General features: G+C 42.1%; 1 protein-coding gene across 3 annotated transcripts; it reads left to right on the plus strand.

Annotated features, from left to right (window-relative positions):
* The first annotated feature begins 271 nt into the window (after window positions 1-271).
* LOC308084161 (acyl-CoA dehydrogenase family member 10-like) lies at window positions 272-18,149 on the plus strand. Of its 3 annotated transcripts, none has more exons than XM_080426696.1 (13): window positions 272-455; window positions 4,090-4,342; window positions 6,758-6,906; window positions 7,301-7,495; window positions 8,214-8,372; window positions 9,948-10,167; window positions 10,871-10,994; window positions 11,770-11,838; window positions 12,881-13,059; window positions 13,180-13,390; window positions 15,027-15,145; window positions 16,292-16,431; window positions 17,290-18,149. In XM_080426696.1, exons 2-13 carry the CDS (start codon window positions 4,093-4,095, stop codon window positions 17,458-17,460), a joined length of 1,986 nt encoding a protein of 661 aa, XP_080282822.1. In that variant the 5' UTR covers window positions 272-455; window positions 4,090-4,092; the 3' UTR covers window positions 17,461-18,149. The 3 variants fall into 3 exon arrangements, with proteins under 3 accessions (XP_080282822.1, XP_080282821.1, XP_080282823.1); XM_080426695.1 differs by having other exon boundaries at window positions 272-448; XM_080426697.1 differs by lacking the exons at window positions 10,871-10,994; window positions 11,770-11,838; window positions 12,881-13,059 and having other exon boundaries at window positions 272-448.
* Window positions 18,150-20,775: the final 2,626 nt, after the last annotated feature.

A 20,775-nucleotide genomic window follows, 5' to 3' on the forward strand; every position in this document is an offset into this window, starting at 1 on the left:
TGGCAACGCTGGCACCAAGTTAAGTGACGTCACCCCGTCCGGTCCCTCGGTATACGTGGGAGGGTCACGTGACCAGTCTAAAGGTGGGAAGTCCATCATAAGTCTATTCACTTTGCAGCTTGCAGATCCGGTCTAGAGAGGATACGAAAATAGCCTGTGAGTGAGTTTGTGTGCATAGAGATTACCGGATACAGTAGGCGGGTTCTATACCGGATCTGAGCCCTGAACGGTAAATAGAAACCAGAAGCCTTAGTTGGCGATGCGAGGTTAGACGTAAACAGAGAAGCTTTACCAAATATAAACAGTCTATGGATTTTGATCATTTTTGCCTAATGCAAATGTGGCTAATTACCTAAAACCTGTAATACAAAAGCTTTATAGTTTGTAGTTTCTGTGTGATGCGTTTTGTAAATAAATAAATGTAAACTCAGGGAGGACAGTGCTGGAAGTAAGTGGTAAAGTATTAGAGCTTCACACATACTGTGAATGGAGATGCTGGCTGAATGATTGACTGACACACACACACACACACACACACACACACACACACGCACACACACACACGCACACACAGTACACGTGTTTCTGAAGTGTAAAGTAAACAGTTTTGTTTTATTTGCTTTGTAGTGTCTTGCAGATGTGGTATTTGCGGTATTTTACATTTTTGAAAATTACATGGCCGAAATAGAGACAGGGTTAATGTGGTTAATAACTAGCTGTAGAATATACAACTCTCGCAGACGTATTTATGATTCTGACGTTTTCAATCTACGAGAGTTGTAGGGTTCACGCCCCATGGACACAGGGACTTTCTGCACTATGCCCCGTAGACACTCCAAACATGTAAACATTGAAAATAAAGGTGCTTACCCCAAAGCCCCAAATGTTAACTCTCGCTACGGGGTAGTAGTTTAATGTAATAATCCATATATTTCAATAAAGAAGTGTTTTAATGCCGTCTGTGGTCGAACGCCATTTTTTCACCCTCGTTTACTTCCTGTTTACATTGAGTGTAAATCCGGGTTTCACCGGATGCGCCCCGTCACTACCCGTCACTACCGCCCATTGGGAACTTCCGACAGAATCGGCCACAGACGGCATTAAAACACTTCTTTATTGAAATATATTACATTAAACTCCCGCGTAGAGACAGTTAACATCGGGCTTGGGGGTAAGCACCTTTATTTTCAATTTGTACATGTTTGGAGTGTCTACGGGGCATAGTGCAGAAAGTCCCTGTGTCCATGGGGCGTGAACCCTACAACTCTCGTAGATTGAAAACGTCAGAATCATAAATACGTCTACGAGAGTTGTATTCTACAGCTAGTTAATAACTAGTAATATGTCATCATGTCATGCCCCTTCTGACAATACTGATGCACTGTGTGTGTGTGTGTGTGTGTGTGTGTGTGTGTGTGTGTGTGTGTGTGTGTGTGTGTGTGTGTGTGTGTGTGTGTGTGTGTGTGTGTGTGTGTGTGTGTGTGGTGAACCTAAGCACCTTAAGCACTAGGACCAATGGACAAACTGTTATTTCTCTTATATTGTTGCTATTCTTTGATTATTAATTTCCCCCCCTATTAATTCTTGTTGTATATTATGATTTACTATGATTATAATTCCTACAATGTCAGAGGACAGAACAAAAATATGTTTCCGGAAACTTTCTGCCCTACAAAGCCAAAGTGCAGTAACTACGTTTTTGGACACACACCGACTTATTTGTGTATCCAAAGCCTTCGTGATTTTGGGGGATAAACAATTACCTCAAGAACAGATTTAACATTTGAGTAATATCACTATCTGTGACAGGGTCCCCACGGTCATGAAATTCCTGGAAATATTTTGAAATTGAAAAAAAAAAAATCCAGTACTGGAAAAGTTTGGGAATTGATCAAAGGTCCTGGAATGTATCAAGGGTCCTGGAAAAATATTTGGCTATGCATTGTTTTTGGCTATTGATTTTGTTAATACAAAACATTTTCATAAACATTACACGAAATATGTAACATAAGTAGTTTTTCGCCGAACGGGCTGTGTGATGGCATATATTATTTAAATAAAATAAGTCATACGGATGCCATAATGAGTCTTCCAGTGAGCTATGCCCTAATTTTGCACGAAATTTTGAATGAAATTGTACTTTTCTATATTCTATGCTTTATTTTTGCTACACTGCCTATCTTTGGGCATTCTACATAGGAGTAAGAGACACATTATTGCGCTGAATGATTGTTATATAGGCCTGGAAATTGGGCTAAATATTCTGGAAAAGTTTTGGAAAAGTTTTGGAAATTCATTGCTAAAAATGTGTGGGGACCCTGCTGTGACATATATATATATAGATATATTTTTTGTCTGACCAGTTGAAACACTTTTAAACCCATTCATCAGGTTTTTTTCCCGTAGTTACTGCTCTTTGTCTTTGTAGGACAGCGTACCATACACAGTGTAACAATATTAAGCAACATTGAACTTGAACCTTGAACCTTGGTGTGCAGGGATGGGAATTGATAATATATTCATATTATTACGATAGCATGATACTATTGATATTGATAGTCAATACCAGTGGCATTAACGATTCTGCTTATTGGTCCAATTCTTTGTCGATTCCTGATACATTTTCAGTGTGGAAAAAGGGTAGGCCTGCACTGGTTTTCAACTCTTTTATTTATTATCTCTGACACGCACGCACACACACACACACACACACACACACACACACACACACACACACACACCCTCTTCTAGACGGCTCGGACCCTATGTGTGACACCGTAAAAAGACATGCATACCTACCCGAAATGTTTTGAACATTACACTCTGGATAAGAGTGTCTGCCAAATACTAAATAAATTATAATTGTAATTTGCAACATTTTAAAATTAATAGCGGTGCTCCATATCTTTACCTTTGCAGCAGCATGGACACATGACACCATTGTGTTGCAATGAGCAACTGTCAGAAAAAACATGCCGGCATTAATAAAAAAGAATTGATCAGCTTGGAGGCATACATTGTCGATGTTCCGATAATCTCCATATTTTTTGTGTGAATAAAACATTATTTTAACCAGTCTGGTATGGTAAGAGTATGTTAATACAATATCTAATAATCAATAGAAATATATCTGTACAAATATGTTTGTCAATTGAGAATTCAATAAACAGGTTTTAAAATATTTATAATAATAATAATCAATAACTAAAACAAATGCGGTGGTTGTAGTTGGTCTTACCTGCTCTTCCAGAAAGATCCTTAAAAATTTTCATATTTTTTTAAAACACTTTCAAAAACAGTGGAAATAGCAGATCTACAAGGCATGGATCGTCTATTTACACTATTTAATGTTTTTTTTTAAAAGTATAAAGTCATTGCCCTGTGCAACCTTTATTTACGGTAGCCTAAAGGCCAAACAAATGTATGTTTTATCCATAATGTTCCAATGTTCAACAGCAGATACACAATGATCTTTAATCGGTTATTTGAGTGACAATTTATCATCAAGTACAATTTCTTAATCGTGACAGCCCTAATTTACTAGTCTCTTCTACTTGCTTCTGATCACTCTGTTTCAGTGGTGGAAAAAGTATTAAAATGTTTTACTTAAGTAAAAGTATCAATACTGCAATATAGAAGTACTCCATTACAAGTAAAAGTCCGGAATTCTAAATTTACTTGAGTAAAAGTACAAAAGTATTGGTATAAAAATGTACTTAAAGTACCAAAAGTAAAAGTACTAAAATGTTTGAAAATAGCAGATCTACAAGCTCACAACACGTCGCGATGCGACGCGTTGTGAGTTTGTAGATCGGTTTGTAGATCAGCCTAGGTATAAAATAGGGCTAAAGTGGTTAATGTATGTTTTATAATGTAATAATTTATATCTGCAAAGTAACTAGTAACTAGTTTTCAAATAATTGTAGTGGAGTAAAAGTACAATATTTGCCTCTGAGATGTAGTGGAGTAGAAGTAACAATTGGAAATACTCCAGTAAAGCAAAAGTACCTCAAAATTGTACTTAAGTACAGTACTTGAGTAAATGTACTTAGTTACTTTACACCACTGCTCTGTTTGCATTTCCCTCAGAGGATGAAGATGCGCGCGCTGGGAGTTGACGTTGTGAGGATGATGATGGCGGTGCGTGTGCAGGGTGATCACGCTGTGAGGCTGTGCTCCTCAAGGAGGTCCCTGCGTTGGACAGGACGTCCGCTGACACACACCTCCTCCTCCTCCTCCCGCTCCTCCTGTTCTGTCCCGCCCCCGTCCCCGCCCCCCTACGAGGCGGTCATCTTCGACATGTATGGAGTCCTCCTGCCATCGCCTGTCGCTTTGGCAACAGGTTGTACCAAATGGAGCATGATAATATTTCTGCTACACAGTACACACACACAACTGTTAAAAAGCCTTCGCACACCAGATTAAAATGTCTTGGTGACAGGTGTGTACGTGAAGCAAACAATGAAGCAAACCCTTTTATTTAATGTATTGATTGAATACTTTATTATTCCGAAACGTAAACAGCACATGGTACTGTAAGACATTAAGGGCCCTATTTTGCGTGTCGTAAGTACCAGAGCCTTCTATTAGAGAGTTGCGCCAATGAGGGGTCAGAAACAGCGTCGGTCACGTGGTTCATGTAGCTGGAAATAGTGGCAAGGAGCCGTCGACTTCAATGCATTCCATGAACTTCCGGTTTAGGGATTTGTCACTATTCGCCAATGTATGTGTATGTAGAAGACCTGGCCCGAAGAAGTGAACGGAGTTGGCGTAACTCTCTAATAGATGGCACTGGTAAGTACCAGTTCTTATGACTTAACTTATGACCTGAAGGCGTGGCCAATGCTGTTTCGTATTTTGAGTGGCCAAACAGCATTGGCCACACCTCCAGGTCTCAAGTTAAGTCATCAGACCAGGGGTCTATTCCACGAAAGCGGAATTAAATTATCCTGGTTTGAAAGGCAAATCCAGGTTTGACAAGCCTGCGCTGTTCAGCCTGGTTTATTCAGTTCCACGAACGCCAAGCCGGGCTGAGAAGGAGAGGTTTGTCGAGCCAGGATCGTTAAACCAGGCTGAATATGAGTTCACATATTCCTATAAAAGACCATGAAAGTCGATAGCAGAATCCTTGAACTTGACCAATCATGGAGCCCAAAACCAGAGCAGCGTTCTTCTCTGTGGCTGAACAGCAGCACTGCAGCAGCTCATGGAATCATACAAGGAAGTAAAATGTATAATAAGCAAGAGAGGAAACACAGCCGCAATAAATATAGATCCAGGGAGAAAGCTTGGCAAAGTATTGCAGACAAATTAAATGCACAAGTTGTCCAAAAATATGCAATTAATTTATATACAAATCCATAAATATATAATTCAGTTAGGCTTAAACATAAGGAGTTTAAATGAATGTTGGAATTATAATTACACACTAGAATAAATTTCTAATTTCTAAAATCGAAGATCTACAAGTGAAAAGCTTGCCTTTTGGCGGCCGGGGGTCAACGGGGGGCCGGGGGTCAACGGGGGTCCGGGAGTACCCGGCCCCCCGTGTACTCCCGGACCCCCGTTGACCCCCAACAGAGGTCCGGGGTATACGGGGGTCCACGGGGTCGGGGGTCCGGAGGTACACAGGGGGCCGGGGGTCCACGGGGCGGGGGTCCATGTGGGCGGGGGTCCATGGGGGGCCGGGGACCCCCGGCCGCCATAAGACAAAAACATTTCGGGCTTGTAGATCTTCGATTTTCGCATAAGAATTGAATAAGTGTGGAAAAACTTATTGGTTTATGATTGGAGTCATTGGACTAACAGCTATTTCACAAAACTTGAAGAACAAGGCACTGGATTAATAAAGCTTGGCTGTTAGCCTGGTCCGGACCAGGCTAACTTCACAGCTAAATTGCCATGGTAACTAAGGCAGGATTGCTTCAATTTTCTTTTGTGAAACAGGATCATGGATAAACATATCCAGGTTTACTGGCTAAGTTAATCTGCTGAGCTAACTCAGCTTTCGTGGAACCGATTCCTGGATAATTTGAGCCAGGATAGCCGATTAAACCCGGTTTATCCCTAATCCAGGTTTCGTGGAATAGACCCCTGGTACTTAAGACACGCAAAATAGGGCCCTAAGGCTAAAAGGACAACACAAAAAAAAGGTCCTGGGGACTTGTTTCCATTGTGTTCCTTTGTATTCAATTCATCAACATGGCATAAGAAATTAACACAATAATGCATGTCATCAACAAATACAAGCACTATACAATGATCATAGGAAAACAGCACCTGCACACTGTCTGACTTGCACAGTACAAGAGAGAATGTATTAAAGGACGCAATGTTTCGGTCACCAAGATGTGGTGGGTTTCGGTCACGCACGCACGCACGCACGCACGCACACACAGGGGCGTAGCACCAAATTCTGGGCTCTGGGGACAAAGATTCACTGTGGGCCCCCCTATGATTTTTTTTTCTTTAAAAAAGACAAAAAGAAAATATATATATATTTTTTTTTGGGCCCTAGTAACTCAGTCCCACTTACACCCCCCCATGTGACGCCCCTGCACACACACACACACACACACACACACACACACACACACACACACAAACACAAGTTAAGTTAAGACATATTGGTATTGTCAAAATGAAGCTTTTTAGATTATTGGAAATCAGATAGCCTTCTCGATTATTTGATTAATTGTAAACATAATCGATAGAATAATCACTGAGAAAAATCACTCTCTCTCTCATTCCTGTCCAGAGTTTGAGTGTCAGTACGGTGTACCTCAGGGTACGTTGGGCCGCGCTATCAGAGCGGGGGGGCGGGACGGAGTGTGGCACCGCTTCATGAGAGGCCAGATAGGAGTCCAGCACTTCATCCAGGCCTTCAGCCAGCTCTGTTCTGACCTGGTGAGTTCATTTCTCATCACCAGTCTTGTAAGAGAGTTTCTCTTAGTTTCTGTGTATTCCCGTCATCAGTTGACGAGGATGAGGCCGCACATCTCTTAGCCACGATGTAAAAGTTTATTAAAATGTACAACCAACGTTTCGACAAGTAGTCTTCCTCAGGGTTTAGAGTCTAAACCCTGAGGAAGATTACATTGTCGGAAAAAATATAAAATAAACATTTTAAACAACATTATGTGACAGAATCCAAATCACTTTAATTGCCACATATGAACTGGAGCTGGAGTTGGTGAAATTAATTCGGAGCAGCAATGCCTTGAAGATAACATTCAACAAAAACATGATATTGTTACTTCAGTTTTCCTAACCGACATCTTCCTGTTGTCCCGCCCCCCAGGCAGGGTGCCCGGTTCCTATTGGTTCCTTCTACTCTGCCCTCATCAGTGGGCCCATGAGCAGGCCTATTCCAGTGATGTCAGAGGCGGTACACAGCATCCGCAGAAGTGGTCTGAAGACAGCACTGCTTACCAATAACTTCCTGCTGCCTAATGGACAACCCTTCATGCCCTTAGATCCCAACACCTTTGATGTGGTGGGATTCCTCATACGCAATCAGTCCAATTCACTCACAACAATACATTTGTGTGTGTGTGTGTGTGTGTGTGTGTGTGTGTGTGTGTGTGTGTGTGTGTGTGTGTGTGTGTGTGTGTGTGTGTGTGTGTGTGTGTGTGTGTGTGTGTGTGTGTGTGTGTGTGTGTGTGTGTGTGTGTGTGTGTGTGTGTGTGTGTGTGTGTGTGTGTGTGTGTGCGTGCGTGCGTGCGTGCGTGTTCTTATGTTCTCTGATGCGATCTGAGACGATGAATGCGAGGGTGTAGACTAGCCGACACCAACTCTATATGACAACTACTACATGTACTCTACTGACTCCTAAAAGTGTTAAGAATGTGATTTAGAAAGCATGTTATTTAGACAGATGCTAGGTTCATTGTTTTTACCTGGTAACCTATAGTTTCAAATGTACAGAATGTAGATACCATGTTGTTTAGACAGATGCTAGGTTCATTGTGTACCTGATATCCTAGTTTCTTTGAAGCACTACATTGTTCTCTCTCTGCACTCTAATGTATTTATGTGATTATTTACCTTGTTTATTAACTAGCTTACTCTGCTTATTCCGATCTCGCACTTGTAAGTCACTCTGGATAAGAGCATCTGCTAAATACCTTAATTGTAAGTGTAAACCCCTGTGTGTGTGTGTGTGCGTGTGTGTGTGTGTGTGCTCGTGCGTGTGCGTGTGCGTGCGTGCGTAGGTAGTCCAGTCAGTGACAGAGGGGGTCAGTAAACCAGACCCACAGATCTTTGAGCTCTGTCTGAACAGACTGGGCGTGGGCCCAGAGCGCGCCATCTTCCTCGATGATCTCATCTTCAACGTAAACGCTGCCGCCCACCTTGGTATCACCACCATACAGGTACACACACACACACACACACACACACACACACACACACACACACACACACACACACACACACACACACACACACACACACACACACGTCCCTCTCTCAGCTTTCCTACTTTTCCTACTGTCTGTCTCTCCTACACTGTCACCCTCTCAGCTTTCCTACCGTCTGTCTCTCCTACACTGTCTCCCTCTCAGCTTTCCTACCGTCTGTCTCTCCTACACTGTCTCCCTCTCAGCTTTCCTACCGTCTGTCTCTCCTACACTGTCTCCCTCAGCTCTCCTGCTGTATGTCTCTCCTACACTGTCTCCCTCTCAGCTCTCCTGCTGTATGTCTCTCCTACACTGTCTCCCTCCCAGCTCTCCTGCTGTATGTCTCTCCTGCACTGTCTGTCTCTCAGCTCTCCTACAGGCAGCCTGTCTCTCGTACACTGTGTCCCTCTCTGCTCTCCTACTGTCTGTCTCTCCTACACTGTCTGTCTCTCAGCTCTCCTACAGCCTGTCTGTCGTACACTGTGTCCCTCTCAGCTCTCCTGCTGTCTGTCTCTCCTATACCGTATCCCCCCCCACTTTCCTACCGTCTGTCTCCTACACTGTCTCCCAATTCAATTCAACTGGGCTTTATTGCCATGAAAAAACTATACGTTTACATTGCCTCCCTCTCAGCTCTCCTGCTGTCTGTCTGAATAAAGCTATCATGATTGGATGCTTAAAGGATTCTAGGCAACATTAAGCCAATTTTATTTTATTTTATATATATATATATATATATTTTTTTTTTCCCTCTATCAGCCACTATATAATGATGCTGGGGTGTTCTCCTGCATTGAAACACAGCCCCCTTTCTGAAATCCGTATTTTCCCTACTATTTATGTTTTGACATCCGGGTATCCGGGACGTTCTGCTGCGCTGTTTTTACTTTTTACTTTCGGTTTTAAAACGCTCTCAAACTTATTTTTTGAGGCACGGAATGTACTGTTAAGATATCTTTTGGATAGAATTTAGTTGTTTAACTTCATATATGTGGTCAATTTATCATGACAGAGCCTATTTAAAAAAAAAAATTCAGAGAATCGGCAGGGGCGGACCGGGCGGGCAGTGACACGCATTGTAAAGCAACCTATTTTCGGCATGGCCCGTTCAGAAGTCCCCCCTGCGTCACCCCCTGGTGGTCGGGGAAACGAACTGCTGATGAGGAGGAGGGGGCAGTGGAGAGGCGGTGTTTGACAACAGTTTTTTTCTTTTTTTGATCTCTGAACTTGCCTAGAATCCCTTTAACTCATTCAGTGCCACTGGCCAGAATTCATTGTAAAAAAAAAGTGCTTAGGAGCCGAGATACAGCCTTTTTCAGTAAGAAGTTAAACAAGAAGTGAATGGAGCAGAACATTTTCAAATCATCATATCTTGCGTTCTGAACATTGTTTTCCAAAAAAAAAAAAAAAAAAAAAAAAAACTTTTTTTTTTTTTTTTTTTTTTTTTTTGACGTATTTTACGTCCTGTGGCACAGGGCTTATTACATTGGACGTATTTTACGTCCAGTGGCACTAAATGAGTTAAATGATGATACCTCGTCTCACCAGGTGACAGATGCAGCCACAGCAGTGCGGGAGTTGGAAGAGCTGCTGCGTCTCCCTCTACGGACCGTGACCCCAGACACGTCCCATCGGTCCACTCAGCAGCCAATCAGAGGTCAGCCGTCTGACTCTCAGCCAATAGGATGGCACCTAACAGCCAGCCGGCCAATCAAAGAGCGGTTGGCAGACTACCTCAGAACACAGCGACACCTCCTGGACATTTCAGGTATGGATGAAAGAGTGTCATGGTAACCACTTAAAGTTGATGTCTTAAACCCTCTATACTTATTTGACTTGAGTTGGCTCTGTACTTGGTGCACTCTTTTTCCCCCCTCTATCCAAAATATCTTCGCCAAAAATAGCCAATCTACAAGCTCACAACGCGTAGCAAATCAGCTTTTTTGGGGCAGATGTTCCCCCCAGAATATGGATGCTAAGGTTTAAAATGATGTTGAACTTTGGAAAAACCTTGGATTGTGTAGACAACATGACCATGATAGAAGTCCAAATTGTTTATGTTTACCAGTATCGCTCATCTGTCTCTCCGTCTACACTCTCATTGTATGTAACACAACAGGTCTCGAATCACTTTTAGCGCAGAAACAATTCAAAGAACAAAGCAGATTCTGCCAATATTAAACTAATAAAATGTATGTGGATGAAGTTAAAGTTGGCCTACTGACAGTGTGCACAAGAAATGTGGCACTGATGAGTCCAGTAGTTTGCGAGATTAGCTCAGAACAGATGCATGCGCACGCACGCACATGCGTGGGGTTCTCTCTCCTGACTGGATAAAATTGGTATTCCAACCTGAAAAAGTAAGTTCTGTTTACTAAAGAGCTGGAGAGATGGAATATAGAGCTTTAACATTTGTTCTTTTACAACAAAATATCACTTACACCTCCTTTAATGTTGTTATTTTATCGTAGAGGCAGTATCCCTACAGAAGATCAGGCCTACATTACACCTCTTGTCCTCTAGAGGGCAGCAGCTCCTCATCAGAACCCAACAGGAAGGGCCTTTGGGGGCAACCTGCCTTGACACAGAACTCAGGTCAGCCCTCTGCTTCATTGCTTATGCATAAAAAAATAAGAAATAAAAAGTAATCTACCAATCGTTTTATTGATTTGCAGTTGTCTTGACTATGTAAGTTCCAATAATGAACACACATACATTCACGTTAATCAGACTTGCAGTGATTAATTGGCATTTTGATTAATCAATTAGTTAAATATGTATTAATATGATCTTAACAGCCCAACCTATTAATTAGTGAACAAGGATTAAGGGCTCGTTCACACCAGGACTGTTTGGTTCGTTTTAAAGGGACCACAGTCCACTTGCTTCTTTGGTCCGGTTCATTTAATACGGAGATGTGTGAACGGCACCTAAAGTAGCAGTCCCAAAGAATAGGCGATCTACAAGCTCACAACACGTTGCAATGGGACACGTTGTGATACAGTAGATTACGCCTATTTTGACTATTTTAGAAATAAAGAAGTGGTTGACAATGCTTAGAGTTAACAGTCAGTTTCTGGGACATTTTCATAAAGTGCAGGCAGATACAGTATTAACGTTTGTTATGTATCATCTTTCATTGTATTTAGACATTTTTATGTCTAGTTTGATTGGACAGTATTAGAGAGACAAGGAACCAGGAGGAGCAGAGTGGAGAATACAACATACAACACAACTGACCTGTGTTTCTCTGTCTGACACACACACACACACACACACACACACACACACACACACACACACACACACACACACACACACACACACACACACACACACACACACACACACACACTCAATGTCTCTCCAGGGTTTTGAAGACTCTCAGTGGTTCTGGTCTACCTGTGCCATTCCTTATCCACCACTGTCAGGATCCACGGTGAGAATGTACACACACACACACACACACACACACAAAACAGAATATCACTTGCTTGGCCTGTTTCAGTTCACATGTAGAAGTAAGAGTTCAATGGATGATGCTGTCAGTGAGTTAGTTTATCCACTTAAACCATACTTCTTTGACTGGGTTCCCACGGGGCTCTGGTCAATACTGTAGGTCCGCTCCTTTTCCCCCCTCTACACCAAATGTCTTGTCTTGTGTCGAAAATAGCCGATCTACAAGCTCGTTGTGAGCTTGTAGATCCCTCTTCACTACACTAGTTAGTTAGTTAGTTGTTTTTATTATTTCGGTCCATTGAACAGAACAGACAGACATGCATACAGTTAAGTCTACTAATGTTAGTGGCCGTAAAAGGTGTAGGCTGAAGCCAAGGCTTATTTTGCCTACGCTATTTGAAAAGGTTTCAAAACAAAATAACACTAGTGACTGAAGCAGTCAGACTGATCAAGCATGCAGATGACACCATGTTAGCAGGCCTCATCACAAACAATGATGTATACAGCAGTGGTTCTCAAAGTGAGGTCCAGGGACCCCCAGGGGTCCTTGGGGGGGTCACGGGGGGGGGGTCACTTATTTCTTAAGTGAGGTGAGATTAACCTTATAAACCCAAAAGGGTTTTCTAAATCTCACCTGCACATCCCGACACAATATTATGCTGTTGCTAAAAATGTGTTGTTTTTCAACGTGCAAATAAATAATAAAAAAAAGAAAAGTGTTAAAACAGCATCGCAATCATTTTAACCACTTTTTCCATATTTTATATGCAGATATACAAGCTCACAGCATGACACTTGTTGTCTCCACTGTACCTATTAACCCATTTAGACCTGAGGCCGATTTTAAAACGCCTTCTGAATCCTAACCTACGTTTTCAGAAGAACTTGACACAGATGCTTTCCCGGTTTTAAAGGTATAACAACATATAGGCTTTCCCAGTCTTAATGGGTTAAATAAAGTGTTAAAAAAATCCCTCAAAACAACAAAAAAATATATAAAAAAATGTGTGTGTGTTTGTCAGTGTGATAGGTGGGCCATTCCAGGTGATGGAGGTGTGTGGTGGGGGTGGGCGGAGTTTGACAGATGTCACCCTGTTAGGCCACTCCCCCTCTGACAGGAGAGCCGTCTATGAGGCCACGATCGATGCCCTCTGCCGCATCCACAAACACACACTGCACACACGCCTTGCTGATCTGCCAGGTACACACACACACGTACACACACACACACACACACCAGCCCAGCTTCAAACTTTAGAAAAAAATAAAACTTCTAAATCCAGCCTCTTCACAAACTCTGTCTGCCTCTCCTCTCCTGTAGTTCTATCTGTTGACCAGAAGGTGAGGACGTGGACACAGCGTTACAGAAAGCTTCAGAATTCAGATAAACCAAGCGCAGCTCTTCAGAGCTCCAGTCAGACATTCACAGCTCATGAGGAATCCAGAGAGACAGTCATGGAGAGACTGTGCACCTGGCTGCCACTTCACCTGCCCTCCAAACACACTCACACACTACTGCATGGAGACTACAGGTAAACACACACACACACACACACACACACACACACACACACACACACACACACACACACACACACACACACACACACACACACACACACACACACACACACACACTACTGCATGGAGACTACAGGTAAACACACACACACACACACTACTGCATGGAGACTACAGGTAAACACACACACACACACACACACACACACACACACACACACACACACACACACACACACACACACACACACACACACACACACACACTACTGTATGGAGACTACAGGTAAACACACCAGTGGTGGAAAAACATTCTTCACATTCTTTACTTAAAGGGCAAGACCACTTTGGTAGAGGTTTGGGTTGTGTAGTTACCTCGCCATGATGTAACTCCAAAGGTGGTCAAGAAATTAAAAATAATTGCTGCATTGATTAGAAATTGATCATTCAAAATATGCTCCCCATTGACTTACATTGTACAGTAAAACAGCTCTCAAAGTCGCTCTTTTAGCATGTAAACGAATGTAAACAAAGTAAATTCAGACAATATAGAACATCACCAAACCCAGTACTGTTTTTTTTTTTTTATAAAAATGTTAACTTACTGATGATTTAGCTATTTTTATTAGAAAAAAAACCTGGACTGGATCGGCGGATCCGGATCTTCAAATAATAAAATCATCAGGAAGTTGACATTTTTATTAAAAAAATAAACAGTACTGGGTTTGGTGATGTTCTATATTGTCTGAATCAGCTTAGTTTGTGTTCGTTTATGGGCTAAAAGAGTGTCTTTATTTTTTATTATCAATTTCTAATTAATGGAGCAATTATTTTTCATTTCTTGTCCACCTTTGGAGTTACATCATGGCAAGGTAACTACACAAACCAAACCTCTATACCAAAGTGGTCTTGCCCTTTAAGTAAAAGCACCAATACTGCAATGTAAAAATACTCCATTACAAGTAAAAATCCGGAATTCAATATGTACTTGAGTAAAAGTACAAAAGTATTGGTATCAAAGTGTACTTAAAGTACCAAAAGTAGAAAGTACTCATTGTGCAGAATGTCCCATTTCACAAGTTTTCAGATGTATAAAATGTTAAAAAAAAGCTTTTGAAAATAGCAGATCTACAAGCTCACAATGTGTCGCATCGCGACGCATTGTGAGCTTGTAGATCGGCTATTTTCAAATGGCCAAAATATATATAGGGCTGAAGTGGTTAATGTATGTTTTGTAATGATCATCAAAATCTACAAAGTAACTAGTAACTAAAGTTGTCAAATAATTGTAGTGGAGTAAAAGTACAATATTTGCCCCTGAGATGTAGTGGAGTAGAAGTAAAAGTACAGAAAATTGGAAATACTCCAGTAAAGTAAAAAATACCTCAAAATTGTACTTAAGCACAGTACTTGAGAAAATGTACTTAGTTACTTTACACCACTGAAACACACACACAACTGCACCGTGACTACAGGTATACAATGACCTCACGTATACAATCAGACACTTTAGTTTTGACTAAAGCGTTGACTCTTCGTGGACTCTCATACGATTCTGAATGTCTTGCCTGTTTTTTCTTGTTTTTGGAAAATAACTCATGGCAACTAAGGTAGATGGATTCTCTGTCTGTCTGTCCGTCCATCCAGGGTCAGCAGTGTTGTGTTCCACAGAGACAGGTGGGAGGTTGTGTGTGTGATGGACTGGACCCATGCTGCCATAGGAGACCCACTGCTAGATGTGATCGCATGCTGCTCACAGCTGGCCGGTACACACACACACACACACACACACACACACACACACACACACACACACACACACACACACACACACACACACACACACACACACACCAACCAACAACAGTAGATGTGTGGATCCTGTTCTATATAAGTGCAACTCCTAAACAACTCCTTTAGAATACTTCTTCCACCACTGTGTGTGTGTGTGTGTGTGTGTGTGTGTGTGTGTGTGTGTGTGTGTGTGTGTGTGTGTGTGTGTGTGTGTGTGTGTGTGTGTGTGTGTGTGTGTGTGTGTGTGTGTGTGTGTGTGTGTGTGTGTGTGTGTGTGTGTGCGCGTGTGTGCGTGCGTGCGTGCGTGTGTGTCCACAAACTGATTGATTGTGCCATAAAACTGTCACAGTTGTTTGCTCTCGTGCTCGCTTGCTTTTATGTGGGAGAAAGATATAGATGGAAGGGCAAGAGAGCTGCCTCTCCCTCATCTGTGTGTGTGTGTGTGTGTGTGTGTGTGTGTGTGTGTGTGTGTGTGTGTGTGTGTGTGTGTGTGTGTGTGTGTGTGTGTGTGTGTGTGTGTGTGTGTGTGTGTGTGTGTGTGTGTGTGTGTGTGTGTGTGTGTGTGTGTGGGGCGGGGGGGGGGGGGGTTGAATTCTTGTTCACAAAACAGAAAAGTTGCAACTGCTAGTATTAGAGGGAAATGAGGGGTAATGCCTTTTTAAAAGAGCAATGCATTGATATTAAAAACAAAATGTACTTTGTAATTTGTACTTTTAAATACTTTCTAAATGCATGTACTTTTCATGCATTTTGAAGCATGTCAACCTTAAAGGACTCACTCCAGTACAAATTCGATCTGGGAACCGATCGGTAAAAAAACTAAATCATATGTTGTTGTTTTTGCCTCTGGGGTCACGACCTCCTTTTTGTGTAAAACAGGAACTCGGGTTTGGCTCCTCCCCTTTCTTAGTCCACTTCATCGCAGGTGCTTCTGTGTTTATTCCGACTAACCGCAACATTACATGTTTAAGGCAGTAGTACTGACAGATGGAGTACAAATTTGGCAGAGCAACTTTCACTTGATATTTGACCAGGAGTATCTATACTTTTGACTCAAGTACTGGGATTGAGTACTTTGTTCACTACTACTGCTCATTTAATCCTCAATCATCCTTCAGGTGTGAGCGGGAAGGGCTTCCCCAGTCCTGAGGAGCTGATTGGCCAGTATTGTGAGCGCATGGGGCAGGACATGTGCTCTGATTGGAGGTTCTACATGTCACTCCAGTTGTTCTGCCAAGCCGTGTCGCATCAGGAGGAGGTATGTGTGGTACTTCACTTGAATGGGGATTACCAGTGTGCTTTTGACCAGTAGCAAGGCCATTAATTAAGCACAACTCTGCTGCAAAGACCCTTTAAATAGTCAAGAGAGCAGCTGTGCTGACAGCTAGTTGAAGACCCCGGTCAGAGCCTGGAAAGACAGCTGATAGGAGGGATTGAGCCCATCTCTCTAGTGGTGGGAAAAAAAGTTCCTTTCAGTGAACGAACGATTTCGTTCACGTTCACGGCAATGAGTCATTCAGATGATTCGTTCACGTTCTCGTTCAGTAGCGCTATTTTCTAGTGTTAAAAATGTACTCGAGTAAAAGTAATAAAGTATTGGCATCAAAATATACTTAAAGTACCAAAAGTAAAAGTACTAACATATTTGAAAATAGCCGATCTACAAGCTCACAACGTGTCGCGACGCGTTGTGATCTGCTATTTTCAAATAGCCTAGGTATAAAATAGGGCTAAAGTGGTTAATGTATGTTTTATAATGTGTGTAAAACACCATCGCGGGAGCGGTTTTTTTACGTCGCGCGTGAACGTAACAGTTTCAGAAAGTGAACGAGCTCGTTCACGGCAAATGAACTAGTTCTTTTGAACGAATCGATCATGAACGACACATCACTACATCTCTCATGGCAGCACTATGCAGAGTCTGCATGAGCAGAGGTTGAAGATGAACTCACATCTGAGCACCACAGCATCACTAATAAGACGATGACTGTGTTATCTCACATGTACAATGCTACTTACAGGAATTCAAACCATTGCCATCCAACCAATAAGAAAATACCGTCTATTTCTTATAGGGTCGCCAATGTTTCTGCCTTTCCCTCTCTCTTTTCACCAGGTGGCAGCAGAGTTTCAAGCCCTGCAGCACACAGTAGAGACGGACCAAAGACTTCAGCCGGAGCATTCTGATAGGCTGGTGCAGAAGGTGTCTGAGGTGGAGAGGCTAGCTGAGTTAGCATGGGACTTTGCTACTCAGGAGGGATTCAGGCTGTTTAACTCTGACACTTAATAGAGACACACTAAGTTCTCAAAGTGGGGTCCAGGGACCCCCAGGGGTCCTGGGTGGGGCTACAGTGTAGATTGCTACAGTGTAGATTTTGAAAATAAATCAAACTCACCAGTTAGTTGACAGTTGCGAGAGCAAAACAAGAAAAAGCTCCTCTCCAACAAAAAGCTGGTTGAAAAGCAACAGATATTAACACTGCTGCAAGAAAAACGTTGATCAAAAAAAGCCTTGGCTTCTGATGACAACAATCTGTAGAGATTCCTCTGGTAGTTGGCGATGTATCCTCTGTTAGCGCTGGTCCGTTAGTGATGTTAAACAGGTAATGATGCTGTAAAGCAGGGTAAAATGCTCTGATTCTATGACAGTCACAAAGCGTTCTGAACGTTAAGCTCCGTGCCGAACCTTTTGTACCTGCAGGTGGCAGCAGCGCCCTGCACGGGCTGTCCTGTCCCTGCTCGTTAATTGGTCAGCTGGTCGCTGGTTGCTGGTTGTTGATTGGTCAGCTGGTCGTGACGTCACTTTTATTTGTAAACAGCTTTCAGTTCAAAGTTCAAACGCTAGTGACGTTGAGGCGTAACGTTACTTAACAAATTGGTTTTGTGTGTTTATTTTTTAATTGCAATTATTATTATTGTGTTTTAATTAAGTGACAAATATGTTTAGAGGAGAACATTAAAAATGAACTAAAACAACATGTAACACAGAGATTTATTTCCATCACCTCTGGCTCTGTTCATTATAATTTTGGGGGTCCTTGACATGAAAAGAGTTTGAGAACCGCTGCAACCCCATACGTTTTTTCCAAAAACTGTAAAAATGTTCGCTTTGAAAATATATATATTCAAATATTTGGACACATTTTCATGATTTAAAAAAAAAGCAGATCTACAAGCTCATAGCACTATACCTGCTAAAAGAAATCTAAAAATGACACACAGATGCGTTCCCGGTCTGAATGGGTTAGGGACCACAGTACCCATGTACCTGTCAAACTACCTCAAAAGAGTGAGAAACGCCCACGGACACACCACCATAGGGCGCTCCACTGATCTCATTCCCCCAAGATTTGGCACAAACATGGGGATGAATTCATTCTACTATTATGCCACCAAAACGTGGAATGCCCTACAGTACCACCACCAGACATCACAGTGTGACTCCCTACCCTGAGTACCCTCCTTGAAAACCGCCATAAAAGTGCACCTGTCTGTTGCAACCAGTGGTGTAAAGTAACTAAGTACATGTACTCAAGTACTGCACTTAAGTACAATTTTAAGGTATTTTTTACTTTTCTGGAATATTTCGAATTTACAATACTTTTACTTCTACTCCATTGCATCTCAGAGGCAAATATAGTACTTTTACTCCACTACAATTATTGGACAACTTTAGTTACTAGTTACTTTATAGATTTAAAATATCATTACAAAACATACATTAACCACTTCAGCAACAACAATACTGATGATACATCCCAGGTGCATCCATGTGATGTATTCTTTATATACATCACATTACTCTATTTATAGTGGCTCATAGGAATTAGACTACGTGACAACCAGGAATAGTTTGGTGACCACCGGAGAGACGGGTGACAGCCGGAATGTAGACGGCATACCGGGAGCAGTATGGGTTAGCGCCCCAGGCTGCGTCTTCCGTGAGGAAGAAGCCCAACAAACCCACGGTGAGCCTTTAGGAGGGCCATTCCAGCAAACCGCAAGTGGAGCTAATACCATTGGACGGCCCAATCTAGTGGTAACGGCCCAAGGAACCATCACGCCAGAAGGAAATGTTTGGATCGGGGCGGTGCAGCGGATCTGGTGCAGCGGATATGGTACAGCGGATCTGGTACAGCGCTCAGGTCATGGACCTGGTGAGACGAAGGAGGAGCCCGGCCAGGAGGCCACCTACAGAGCCTAGTCCCTCCACGTGCCAGAGCCTCCCCGTGTTCAGGCAGAGTAGTTCCAGAGAAGCGGTCTGAGTGGCCCTGTCTTTCCCTATAGGACTGACCTTGGGTAGCTACCTGGGATGTAAGTTGGGGCTTGATCAACCCTGGCTGGGTCACCTGGGCGAGGGTGTACTGTATGTTGCGAGACCCGAAACACCCTATGACCCCAGGCTACAACACTGATGATACATCCCAGGTGCATCCATGTGATGTATTCTTTATAGTACAGCCCTATATAGACTTCGGCTATTTGAAAATAGCAGATCTACAAGCTCACAAGTGTGAGCTTGTAGATATGCTATTTTCAAAAAGATTTGTATACATTTGAAACCTGTGAAATGGGACATTCTGCATAATGAGTACTTTCTACTTTTGGTACTTTAAGTACATTTTGATACCAATACTTTTGTACTTTTACTCAAGTAAATTTTGAATTCTGTACTTGTAACAGAGTATTTCCAGATCGCAGTATTGATACTTTTACTCAAGTAAAAAAAGAGTACTTTTTCCACCACTCCTTGCAAGTTGTTGCAACTGGACCTAGACCAGTCTTCTAGCTTGTCAAAAGATATCACCCCCACTGTTTGTTTCTGTAAATATACCTTTATTGCTCACAGTATTGATCATAATAGTATTGTGTGTCTTTATATGACTTGATGAACTGTATACACAGGACCACAATGGAAACAAGATATATATATATTATATATTATCTTATATATAAGATCATACGATCAGATCTCATGACAGGTCGGAGGCAGTTGTTGACTTTGGCTGAACCCGTTTGTTCCATTGTAGACATGCGGATCAGCATTGTCTGACCGTCTGACAGACATCTGGACACATGTATCCACTCCAAAATGTATATCTAACACACTAATAAATAATCCCTGTGAAAATATAACATTTTATTAACTAATTTAAACAAACTGCTTTAACAATCATTCAGATAAGATTGCAGATCTGGCTGCATTGGCGATTTGAAAATAGCAGATCTACATATATATCCTGGGTTGAGGATAAACCAGACGCTCCAAACCTTTGACCAGCGCAGGTTATTATTCATGCTGTGGATTTGGGCCGCCGCGGGAGATCGGACATTTACACTCCCAACACACACCAGCCTTCACCCATTAATGTTTATAATTTATTCAATAATTGTAATACAGTATTTCTACATGATGGTATTGATACTTGTACTTAAATAAAAAAAATGCAGTACTTTTTCCACCACTGCAAACAGTCACCATGAGACAGTGACCATCTGAACACTTATAGATCAGATATGGTCTAACAGTGACCAGCTGAACACTTACAGATCAGATAAAGAAATAAAGTGTATAACTCAGTGTTTAACCCATTAAAGGGGA

The sequence above is a fragment of the Gymnoscopelus braueri genome, assembly GCF_963280865.1.
Source record: "Gymnoscopelus braueri genome assembly, chromosome: 4".
NCBI classification, from domain to species: Eukaryota; Metazoa; Chordata; class Actinopteri; order Myctophiformes; family Myctophidae; genus Gymnoscopelus; species Gymnoscopelus braueri.

Bases quoted from the DNA above. Each gene is read 5' to 3' on its own strand.
- LOC308084161 (XM_080426696.1), top strand. From the start codon at position 4,093: ATGAAGATGCGCGCGCTGGGAGTTGACGTTGTGAGGATGATGATGGCG. The intron at 8,373-9,947 runs GTACACACACAC...TCGTCTCACCAG, and splicing joins TTGGTATCACCACCATACAG to GTGACAGATGCAGCCACAGC. The intron at 10,168-10,870 runs GTATGGATGAAA...ATTTTATCGTAG, and splicing joins ACACCTCCTGGACATTTCAG to AGGCAGTATCCCTACAGAAG.